Raw genomic sequence first — 12,468 nt, forward strand, 5'->3', positions numbered from 1 at the left:
ATCGGGACGAGTCTAAGCTAGTAGTCAAAGTTAAGAACAAAATAGAATGAAACTCACGATATGGCTAGTGATAACATGTTACGCGTGTCCGCTATATGACAGGTTGACAGCCGTTGCTTCTCTCGTTTGTTTGTTCTCTTAACACGTCGTTGTTCGTGTTTTACAACATGTTTTTAAACACGTGTTGTGTGCAATACAAGTGTAAAGCTTAATATGCACACATCATAATGCCTAATATGTACACACACGTTTTTTTTTATCTCCCAACCCCCCCCCACCACACACACACACATATTGATGAGATTGGTTCTCATATGATTTGATCTCTAAATGCATATAGGGATGTCAATTTCTCCCGTCCCCAATCCCTACTCCAATGGGGATGGGGAACAGGAGCAGGGGTGAGAAATATTTTCAATTTCCCACTAGGGACATAGATGGGGATGGAGATCCCCCTGCCCCACCACACTCCGTCCCCGATTTTTTAAAATATAATAATATAATAATAATAATAATAATTGTATTGTATTGTTATTATTATTATTAAGGTTGTATATATGTTGTATTGTATTTGAATATTGGATGTGTTATATTTCGTATGAAAATTATTTAAATAATATATTTGACATTTTAATTGTTATTGATAATTAATGAATATTTGACTATTCTAAAATTGAAAATCTGATATTTAATTTTTATTTTTATGTAAATATTGTAAAGTATACTAGTTTTACTGTTTGACTATTATGTATACAATAAAAAGAATTAATCAAAATAAAGTTTGACCTGGGATGGGATTCCCTGTCCCCAAAAAGTCCCTATGGAGATGGGAGATAGAGAAATATTTGCTACCCTCGACGAGGATGGGGATCAGGGTGGGGTATCAGGGATGGGGATGAAGTATATTCCCTGCCCCCGTCCCGCAACAAAGCCCAAAATCATAATTGTGACCGCTATAAGAGCTCCGACGATATTTCGACAAATAATTGACCAGTAGGCCTCCAGAAAAGGCAACCAAACTAGTCGTCATCTTTATTGACTGGAGAAGATGACTAGTTGGTCGCCATCTCAAATCGATCGGAGATGGCAATCAGTTGATCGCCATCTCCAATCGATTAGAGATAGCAACCCCATCCCCAAAGGCGGAGAAGGCGATCGATTTGGTTTCGTCAACCACCTTCTCTGATTGACGAAGACGATGACTAGTTTGGTCGTCGTTTCCGGCGACTTGCTGGTTAATCCTTTACCAAATACCGTTGGCTTGCTATAACAGATCACAATTATGGTTTCGGGCCTAGATGCATTACATTACTATGTTAATATGTTTGGTTGCAACTTTCAAAATTTCGGGGACTTAATTGACTTCTTACACAAAGTTAGAGGATGTATTTAACCATTTTCCCTATTTTCAAATGCTTGCAGAAAAATGAAAGTAAGAAACATCACTTTGCTGTCTTTTATGAGTATAGCATTATGAGTCATTTAGAGAGAAGCTCGAAAACATGGACGATTTTTCGTTTCTTTAAGATAGCAGGCAGTCGATGAGCTTTATGTTTGAAGTGATGAATCAGTATGTTCTCGAACTGGTCGTCGTCATCAACTACTCTGGTTTTACATATTCGGACATCTCGATCACCTCGAAGCTCGCTTTTGGAAGCTTAATACTTTTCGCGGATCAATTGACATTTTAATTAGGGAAAATTACATTTTTGATCATTTAATTATACTTGTAGTACAAACTTAATCCATAAATTATATACATGATCATTTTTAACTCCTAAACTATACACAATTTTAGTTGTTGAAAAATTAAATTATCCACTTTATTAAGTGACAAATTAGTACTAGATAAGTTTATCATCGTAGCATAAAAATGGAGGCAAGTTTATCTCTTCATTTAAAAAAAAGAAGTCGTACTCATTATTAATATTGTACCATAAAAATTCCAAGATATTACGCCATGGAACAGAACATCCATATTCTTCCCTCCTCCCCCGACAAGTGCGAAGACTATTGGAAGGAATAGTGAGGAAATATGGTGAGAGAGAGAATATGTTATTAGAAGTATTTGCTACAGTAATGAGGTTGCTAGGGTTTTGTGTTTTATAATTTGACTGAAACTTTCCGATGGAAATGCCTGGAAGACGATCTAATTATACTTTGTTGAGTCAGATTCCGGACGATAATTTCCACCAGCTACCGAAGTTTGCCGCTCCCGGAGCTGGTGTGCCAGCTTACGAGTCTCATTCAGGGGAGAAGAATAAGGCGAAAGGTGATAAGGGATTTGATTGGGACTTGATTGATCATAGAATGATTCAGTCGCAGAACCGGATCGGGACGCCGGGGTATCCGGCGTCGATTGGGTTGCAGAGACAATCCAGCGGTAGTAGCTTCGGTGAGAGCTCGATCTCCGGCGACTACTACATGCCGTCGTTATCCAATCCTGATGCATCTTATGGACAGTTAAATGATGGCGGCGGCGACCTGAGGCTAGGTGGCGGCGGCTCTTCATCGTCCAAGAGCTGGGCGCAGCAGACTGAGGAGAGCTATCAGTTGCAGCTAGCACTGGCGCTACGGCTCTCATCTGAAGCTACATGTGCTGATGATCCTCATTTTTTGGATCCTGTGCCCGACGAAGGGGCATCGAGGTCTTCAGCTTCAACTGCTTCAGCAGAGTCCATGTCCCATAGATTCTGGGTAAGTTTTATCATTCTCTTATATTTAGTTCTATGATTTTATGTTCTATTCCATGATGACAAACAAAACTCTGCACTTGCTTGGGTCCAACTTTGTGCTATCCAAAAGCTCTTTGGCTTTGGAAGTAAAAGAAGGGGCAGTTAATCTGAATTAAATGAAGATGCTGCATTATGCAGCAGCTTGGATGGTGTTTATCACACTACCATAACACAACCACAGTAACTAATACTGCAAACCTGCTAAAAAGGAATGTTTTGCATGTGACCTAAATTTTGCTTCCAAAATATATGGGTCATCAGGTAAATGGATGCTTATCATACTCTGACAAAGTTCCTGATGGGTTTTATTCAATTCACGGGATCGATCCTTATGTGTGGACTGTCTGCTCGGAGCTGCAAGAAAATGGCCGCATTCCATCAATTGAATCATTAAAAGCTGCAGATCCCTCCATTTTACATTCGGTTGAAGTAATTTTGATTGATAAGCATAGTGACTCCAATTTGAAGGACCTGCAGAATCGGGTTCGTAGCATGTCCAATAGTTGCATCACAACAGAAGAGGTTGTTGAAGAGCTCGCAAGGCTAGCTTGCAACCATATGGGGTGAGAATTGACTACATACTAATAAATTTCACAGACCTTTTTTTTTCCCCATCTTTTCCTATCGTTTTGTAATTAAATTTTATTGCTTTCACAAGGGGTGCAACTTCTAGTGGAGAAGATGACTTGGTTCCTGTCTGGAAGGAATGCAGAGATGATCTAAAGGACTGTTTAGCATCTGTTGTGATTCCCATTGGTAGCTTGTATGCTGGCCTTTGTAGACACCGTGCTTTGTTATTCAAAGTATGTTTTGGTCAGTTGTTTTCCAACAATTATGTTCTGTCATGTAGTTGTGGATTACATTCTTAAAAAAAACCATATCTACACCTCAGCTCTCTCCGAGCCAAGAATTCTACTCTTATAACGACCATATTTTCATATGTATTTGAAATATGATTGCTACAGGTACTTGCTGACTCTATTGGTTTACCATGTCGAATTGCCAAAGGATGTAAATATTGTAATAGAAATGATGCTTCCTCGTGTCTTGTTCAGTTTGGTGTTGACAGGTAAAGTTGGGACCTAGAATGCTCTTTTGCCATCTTCATTCTTACACTCAAGAGATCTTTTATTTTTTGAAGTTTATGGAGAGAAATGATGCATGCATTGCTTGTTTTGTTGGCCCCTGAGCTTTAATCCTTCACTAGCCTGGAATCTTCTAAAGTCTTTGGAGCTTATTTGGTTTTGGACTTAGTGGCTTATAACATCTCCTGTAGCAGAAAATTTATCTCCTTTGCTTTCTTTTTGCCTGCCTACCTAGAAGAGAGAGAGAGAGAGAGATAATGTTTTCAGACATGCATCTTTTCTTTTATTGGTGTTACATTTAGTACAAATTACATCTACTTACAAATTGAATTGGTACATCTGGTGAAAGATAAAATATGATAATATGCTTTTCCATCACAGGGAATACCTGGTTGATTTGGCTGGAAGGCCAGGATGCTTATGTGAGCCTGATTCGTTGCTCAATGGTCCATCTTCCATTTTGATTTCTTCACCATTGTGCTTTCCCAGATTCAGACAGGTTGAAACTACAACTGATTTCAGTTCCTTGGCCAAAAAATATTTCTCAGACAGTGAATCACTTCATCTTGTTTTTGATGATTCTTCCACAGGTGATAATATTTACTATACTTAGCTGTCTATGCTGACGTCTCTGCAGTTTGTTACGGAGTATTTATTTATTTTTTAATATCTTTGGTTTTACTTCCATTGCCTTGTTACTATGCTTTCCTTTTTTCATGTTCTTTTTTGTGGGCTGAGCTATTTCTTTCTCTTTTGCCAATATATGACAAGGACACTCAGTTTCAAATAAAATATATAGAGTTCGCTGGACTAATAAAATAAATCCCCTTCCTTCAAGAAAATTTAAAATAGAAAGAAATAAAATCAAGGGATAAAGTACAAAAAAGCCATCCAACTGTTTGAATAACAGTAATTATGCCACCTAATTTGAATAAGCTCTAAATAAATCTATGGACCTGGTAAAATATTGCAATTAGCTTTTTTAGCTGGTAACTTACCGGTTGTTGCTTACCAGGATTGCCACGTGTAATTATTTTTTTAAAAATTATTTCCAAATAAATCCTCAGTTTCTTCTTTGATCTGCGTGTACTTCCCCCCACCGGGGAACAACTTCTTCTTTGCACCGACTTCAACGGAGTACTCGCTGTTCGATTGGATCCCTATGAACTCTCCAAGCGCTGCCGACTTGGCCACTAGCTGCCTCCGCAAGCCATCCAATGATTGAGGGTATTGTTGAGGGGAAGTAGATGATGGCGGGTGGAGGTCAGAGCTGAGGAGGAGGCAAAGTATTTCAAAGAGAAAATGGCCGATATGAGTGACCGGCAGCAGATAGAGACGGAGAAAATGGAGATTTGATTTCTAGTGGCTATGCCTTATATTTCCGATGATGTTGACTTTGTCAATTATAGTAAACTCCTTGAACATTGCGAGCAGCTATGCTTCCGTCACGTGCTTCGGCACTCTCTTTGCTGTGCTTCTCAACTGCTTCTCCCCCTTTGCCATTAATGCCGGAAGACACAGTAACTTACACTCTCTCCCTCCCCACCTCACCCCCCCTCTCTATTGTCTACAGTGTTGAGCTTGTTCGTTGACTAGTGCTTCACGCTGATCTCACCGTATTCCTCTCTCTAAAATTTCTGTGTTTTCTCCTTCTTCTACATTGGCCATTGCACTTTTGCTGCAGTCTGGGCATGTTCTGGAGAAATTTTAGATTTGGTAGATGGCTCAAGTACACGGAAAATTTTATTTAAAAAAAGATACATGTGGCGATCCTAGTTTTTAAAAAAATACTTGTGGCAATCCTAGTAAGCAACAACATGTAGGTTACCTGCTAAAAAAGATAATTGCAACATTTTTCCAGGTTCATAGATTTATTTGGAGCTTATTTGAATTGGGTGGCTTAATTGTTGTTTGCCAAATACTGAAATAGTTGGATGGCTTATTTGTACTTTATCCCTAAAATAAAAGATAAAGAAAAAATTTAATCTAACTAATCAAAAAGGGGACATTTCACTATCCAGAAAATGAGCTTTGTTGTCATAAACAAAAGTAGATGTGCTTGACTTTCTTTATTATCAGTGCAGTTGACTTTCTTTTCCAAAAAGGAAATATATAAATAAATGACAAAGCGAATACCACTTATCTCTTTATTGAAGATGGCTAAGTGACAGATGGAGAGGACCTTGGTTATTGAGATGTAGATTTAGTTGAATGTGTATAAATTGTATCATTCTTTTTAAAAACACAAAATTCATTTATATGGCAGATATTTCTTCAGTTGTTAACATGTTGAACTATTCTAACATAACCTTTGACATGCTCAGCAATTGTTTTTGAAAAATGAATGTTATATTTTTTAGGAACTGCCATTGACGGAGATGCCAGTGTTCCCATGTGTGCTAAACAAATGGACAGGAATTACATTGATAGAAATGGTTGTGTGCCTAGTTCAAGCAATCAAGATGAAATCTCAAGATTACCTTTGCCTCATACAAATGCTCAGAGAAAAGCTCATTATAAAGAGTCACAACATAGTGAAATATATAATCCTTCAAATGCCATCAGCCCACTGAACATTGGGATAGACACACATCCTCTTATAGTCCAATCTGACCCTAGGGTCGATAATCATCTACTTTCACATAAACCGGGTAAGGAGCTTGCACTTGATGTAGAAGATCTGGATATTCCCTGGACTGATCTTGTTCTAAAAGAGAAAATCGGGGCAGGTAATCCCTTCTTCTGCTGACCTCTAGGACACTAAAAGTGTTGTTTCTTATACGGAGTATGTTGTTGGATGCAGTTACAGTTTACTATCCCCTAGGAGTTTGTAGCTAACAATATAATTTGCTATTTCCAGGTTCTTTTGGTATAGTTCATCGTGCTGATTGGAATGGCTCTGTAAGACCTTTATCCTTTGATTGTCATTGTTGAGTTTGTAAGAATCATAGGCCTGGCGGGTGGAGAATAACACCACCCGCCAGTTAGGAGGAAGCAAGATGAAGAATCAAGAAGAGAGAAATGGCTGAAAATATATTAACTATCTTACTTCATGTCTTTTACTGAAAGAAGATTACACAATATATATACACATAAAAGATGCTCAAATAGTAAACCTACAAAGCTACCCAATAATCTTTTCAGCTTCCAAGGCTACAGTATGTTCATTTCAGCTCCCAAGGCTTAGTTCACACTGCTCAAGGAAGACAATTCTAACACTCCCCCTCAAGCTGGAACATCTAGAAGTTCCAAGCTTGAAGTCAAACATAAACTCCACTCTAAATTACAAATGAAGATTACAAGCAACTAGAGGATAACAGTGCTGGATGGCTTCAGAGAGACAATGCTATACACAACCCTTGGAAATGCATCAAGGGCGAAGCTTGTCACGAATATCCTTTGGAATGACGGCACCAAGGGTAAGACAATGCTAAACACAACCCTTGGAAATGCATCAAGGGCGAAGCTTGTCACGACCATCCTTGGAAATGACGGCACCAAGGGTAAGAAATAACACTAACACCTTCACAGCAACATAAGCACTCTATGACTTGCCAACAACAATCTTCATCGAGAGTGGTGGAGGAGAACGGGAGCACAGAATGCAATTGAGCCCATAGTAATGAAGATACTTCAAAGCAAAGAAATGAAGACGAAAAGCAAAGAAATGAAGACGACACACCAATTGTAGACAGTCACACTCCCCCTCACTTGAAACATGGGAATAATCAAAGGCCTTTATAGTAGTGCTGAAACTTACCATCCATGGGATAAGGCATACCGGAGATAAAGAAATAGCACGGTTATACCAAAAATAGTAAACACCATGGGAAGAACCGAAGAAGCTCAACAATAAACCCAAAAACCTTTAAATTTTACCCAGCAGGCATCAATGGTTGCCAAGAAATTTGCAGCACTTTGGCAGAGAAGTGCCCATAGTATTACTGCAGTTTGGGACGTTTGGGACATCATGTGATGCTATAATGGAGGGAAATGTTGTGTGAACTGAACAAATACATGACACTAGTAGGAAAAGAGGTAAAAGATGTGGTAGTTCAACACGAAAAACTAGAAATAGAAGCCAAGATGAAAAGCTAGAAATAGATACAAAACACCACTCTATCATGATATCCCGAGGAGGAAAAAGATGTGGTTTCAAGGTGAAAAGCTAGAAATAGAGGCCAAGTATGATAGCATCATATACTGGAAGCTCGGGAGAATTTAATACCACAGTCGCCGGAATTTTTCAGACGGTTGACCGGCAGTTGACCGGCATGACCGGCGGAGACTGGAATTCTGAATATACTCCCAGGTGCGTCTCATCAAGGAGAATCTACTTGGGGCAACAACACCTTGAACGGAGATCGGAGGAGAGAGATATGGCCGGAAAAGAGTGGAGACTTCCGGCGGAGTGCGGCGGCGCGTGCAGAGGATGATGGCCACCGGATTTCAGGCGTCGGCTCGCGACGAGGTTCCGAGTAAGGCTGTGGTGGTAGTTTCTTCACACACTAGCCGGAAGTGAGTCGGAACGAAATGGGCAGCCGCGTATCGCCGGAAAAAATGGTGTTTTTTTTTTTTCCAGAAATGGAAAGGATGAAAATAGCCTAGAATCTTAGGCTCTGATATCATGTTGAGTTTGTAAGAATCATAGGCCTGGCGGGTGGAGAATAACACCACCCGCCAGTTAGGAGGAAGCAAGATGAAGAATCAAGAAGAGAGAAATGGCTGAAAATATATTAACTATCTTACTTCATGTCTTTTACTGAAAGAAGATTACACAATATATATACACATAAAAGATGCTCAAATAGTAAACCTACAAAGCTACCCAATAATCTTTTCAGCTTCCAAGGCTACAGTATGTTCATTTCAGCTCCCAAGGCTTAGTTCACACTGCTCAAGGAAGACAATTCTAACAATCATCATTTGAAATTCATTTATTTTAATATATCACTTTTAGCTTATCTTGCACCTTGAAAATCACATTTACATCAGAAATTATCTTAACTTATTTTTTTTCATGCCTGCAATTTGTTTTTACCTCTGAAAGTGCTTTCTTTGAAACTTCCTTCTTTGCTGATTAAATATTGAGTTTGCTATTAATTCCAAATCATTTATCATTCAGGATGTTGCTGTGAAGATTCTAATGGAGCAAGATTTTCATCCAGAGCGATTACAAGAATTTTTACGGGAGGTGAAGTATTAGTTTGTGACTTGTCCCCCGCCTCTATTACTTATTACTGGTTAATGTTTCATAGCTAATTTTGTTCATCTCATATTTGGTTTTGTTCAGGTTGCAATCATGAAACGTTTACGGCATCCAAATATTGTACTTTTCATGGGTGCTGTTACTCAGCCTCCAAATTTGTCCATAGTTACAGAATATTTATCAAGGTTTCAACTTGGGACTTCTTCAGAAGTGCTCCCTCTTATCAGTAGTTCAGTACCACCTTATTCTAACTGACTGATACAATTGAGTTTTTTAAAAAAAATATTTCAGAGGTAGTCTATATAGACTTTTGCATAAACATGGTGCAAGAGAGATGTTGGATGAGAGACGTCGGCTGTCTATGGCTTATGATGTGGTATGTGTCAATATCTGTTTCTGTGTATATGTCTGACTATATTTCCGTGTTTGGCTAATACCTTGATATCATCTTTTACAGTCAAAGGGAATGAATTATCTTCATAAACGCAATCCTCCAATTGTTCATAGAGATTTAAAATCCCCAAATCTTTTAGTTGACAAGAAGTACACAGTGAAGGTGAGACGAGAACCATCATTAATGTATTGTATGTCTTAACTCTTATGATGACTGATGAATAGCACATAATTTGGTGAATGTGTTAGTCTGAAGCCATTTATTTAGTTGGTTAATTTTATTGTGTGGTTTCAACACTTATTTGCCTAACTTGACTGTATGACTGAAAATTGCTGCACCTTAAAGGTTTAACATTCTTATTTGACTGTTTAACCTAAAAATCCACTATACTTGATATACCCAATTACCCTTGTCCTGCTTCAGTTTTCAACTTTTCATGTCACTTTTTAGATGAACTTTGGAGATTTCATTTCTTTATATTATTTTAAGCTATAACATGCATTTTACACAATGTTTTCATCAGGTCTGTGATTTTGGTCTTTCCCGATTAAAAGCAAACACGTTCCTTTCTTCAAAATCAGCTGCTGGAACAGTAAGTTCTTTTTATTTATACATTGTAATTCGGTGCTATGAATTCATATAAGGAAATTCTAATGTCCTTTCTTTTGACAGCCTGAGTGGATGGCACCAGAGGTTCTACGTGATGAACCTTCTAATGAAAAATCAGATGTATACAGCTTTGGTGTGATACTGTGGGAGCTGGCAACGCTGCAACAACCATGGAGTAATTTGAATCCTGCCCAGGTTTTTATTTTATAATTTTATCATAATTATTAGTAGATTGAAGGTGTTTCAATATTGGGATTTTTCAATATATTCAATTATATAGGTTGTAGCAGCTGTTGGGTTTAAGTGCAAGAGGCTCGAAATACCACGTGATTTGAATCCTCAAGTGGCAAAAATTATTGAGGCATGCTGGGCTAAGTAAGTTGATATTCTTTTTATGGAACTTCATTAGTTTTCAATTTCATTTACTTTTCATTAAGATCACTGGACTATTGCAGTGAGCCATGGAAACGTCCTTCATTTGCAAATATAATGGACATGCTGAGGCCATTGATTAAACCTGCTACTACACCTCAGCAAGGTCGTACAGATGTGCAATTGCTTACATGAATGCCTGAAAACTTCTAAAATTGTGTAACGGCACATGGTATTCCTTAATTTTCAAGTTGTTGGAGGAAGACTGCTTTGGTTATGTCAGGTATGTGGCAAGAAATCTCACACTTAAAAACTTCAGTCGTATCATGTCCATTTCCTATGGTTATTGTTGGTTTCCAATGAAAAACATGGTGACTTTTGATATTCTATTGATTTGCACACTAGACATGCCGTTGTTTATTTGTGATGACCAATTACGAATTTGTTAACTTGATTTCATCATTACACTGTCTTGGTATTATGTCGAGCTGTTAGGATGAGACATGTTTAGGTTTAAGATGCATGACTTATAGTCTGTTAGTTACCTATTAGAATTATTACCACTTTTGGTCTCTCCACTATAGTGATATTTTCACTTTTAGTTCCAGCTCTCAATTCAATTACTTTTGGTCTTTCACATTTCAAATAAATTTTATCAAACTTTACCCTTCATATGAAGACATTTTGGACTGAATTTCTCAATTTGGTTGATTTGAAAAAGTTAAGGGACCAAAAGTAGTCAAATGGATAGTTGAGGGCTAAAAGTGAAAAAATGCAACACTAGTTGAGGGACCAAAAGCGGGAATTAATTCTTCTTTTGAGATTCCAGTTATGACGCGTACATTGCTGTGTGTTTTGCAGGCTTGTTTGCTTGTGTAAATAATAGTGTTTTGGACTTCAAATAGCCTGTTGTGAAAACTGATTTTTACATAGTTCAAGCAGCAGCCAACTTCTTTGTGTAATCTGGAAGTGATTATTTGAATGTTAGCAATCAAATATTTTGTACTTTTGTTTGCAATGGTTTTGTATCAGCTATTGGAATTGAGTGTAGTAGGGGGGGATACATGCTGGAAAACTAAACCACATAGTCATTTAAAATGTAGTCAATTCTGGTTTTAATATCCTTTGCACTCTTGAATTTTTTTAAGGAGGTAAATTGTGCAATGATTGAATCTTGCACTCTGCAGCTTTACTAGAATAAAATGAAGAACTAAGTTGTCACTGTCACCGAGAGTTAAATTTAGAATGTTGTGATTACTAAATTGATATTTAATTAATTTAATTACAATATTTTTTAATTGTATAATCGTATTCGAGACTCAATTCAATTAATTCAAAATAACTTTATAAATTATTCCACACTTGGATGGTTTACAAAGGAGTCCTATGAGGGGTATTTATACCCATTCCACTTTTTCAATGGATGGTGGAAATTGATTTGATCCTACAACTATGAATGATTGCTTATCTAGAATTCTCTAAAATTATCTATACACATAGGAGGACTCCATAAAATTCTAGAATATTCTAAGCATTCTTACATTCTCAAGCATATTCTAAGCATTTCTACATTCTCAAACTAGTATGTACAAGGCTTTAGATTATTCCGCAATTGGAAGCTATGTCAAATAACTTTATAAATTATAACCTTTGGTTTCTCTTCAAAAAAAATTATAACCTTTGGTAGTAACCGGCTCGAATCAAACTTATACGTATATCCGTAGTTGAGTGGTTGAACACTTGAACCAGCGTTCACCATCAATCTCAACACAGTTCTAGTCAAGTAACTCGCAAAGACCAAACACATACTATATCCCAGGTGGATCCAAGAACATCTTAGATTCCAAGGTCTACTTTGGATCCTCGCTACAAGTTTTATCAGGAATATCAGCCAACACTCTCTCGGAATGCCCATTTGGATATTTCTGAGCCTCTAGCATCAGACCCCCAGGAATTCGAATCTATCAATCAAGCCGAGAAACCAGTTGTGTCTGTAATTCCAGGTTATACTAAGCCCTCGGTTACACGTTCGTTGTCAAATGCTTCCAAGCATTCAGGTGCTGA

The 12,468-nt window shown here is 37.8% G+C and overlaps 1 protein-coding gene across 1 annotated transcript; it reads left to right on the forward strand.

Moving 5' to 3' along the window:
- The first annotated feature begins 1,946 nt into the window (after positions 1 to 1,946).
- Positions 1,947 to 11,629, forward strand: LOC116006442 (serine/threonine-protein kinase CTR1-like). Its single transcript, XM_031246808.1, has 16 exons — positions 1,947 to 2,697; positions 2,997 to 3,298; positions 3,394 to 3,538; positions 3,701 to 3,804; positions 4,202 to 4,410; positions 6,181 to 6,549; positions 6,681 to 6,721; positions 8,946 to 9,014; positions 9,114 to 9,214; positions 9,321 to 9,405; positions 9,487 to 9,585; positions 9,947 to 10,015; positions 10,096 to 10,227; positions 10,313 to 10,407; positions 10,488 to 10,687; positions 11,266 to 11,629. Exons 1-15 carry the CDS (start codon positions 2,128 to 2,130, stop codon positions 10,597 to 10,599), a joined length of 2,502 nt encoding a protein of 833 aa, XP_031102668.1. The 5' UTR covers positions 1,947 to 2,127; the 3' UTR covers positions 10,600 to 10,687; positions 11,266 to 11,629.
- The last annotated feature ends 839 nt before the right edge of the window (positions 11,630 to 12,468 follow it).

The sequence above is a fragment of the Ipomoea triloba genome, chromosome 15, assembly GCF_003576645.1.
Source record: "Ipomoea triloba cultivar NCNSP0323 chromosome 15, ASM357664v1".
Lineage (NCBI taxonomy): Eukaryota > Viridiplantae > Streptophyta > Magnoliopsida > Solanales > Convolvulaceae > Ipomoea > Ipomoea triloba.

Bases quoted from the DNA above. Each gene is read 5' to 3' on its own strand.
- LOC116006442 (XM_031246808.1), top strand. From the start codon at position 2,128: ATGGAAATGCCTGGAAGACGATCTAATTATACTTTGTTGAGTCAGATT. The intron at 3,805-4,201 runs GTAAAGTTGGGA...TTTCCATCACAG, and splicing joins GTTCAGTTTGGTGTTGACAG to GGAATACCTGGTTGATTTGG. The intron at 10,228-10,312 runs GTTTTTATTTTA...TCAATTATATAG, and splicing joins GTAATTTGAATCCTGCCCAG to GTTGTAGCAGCTGTTGGGTT.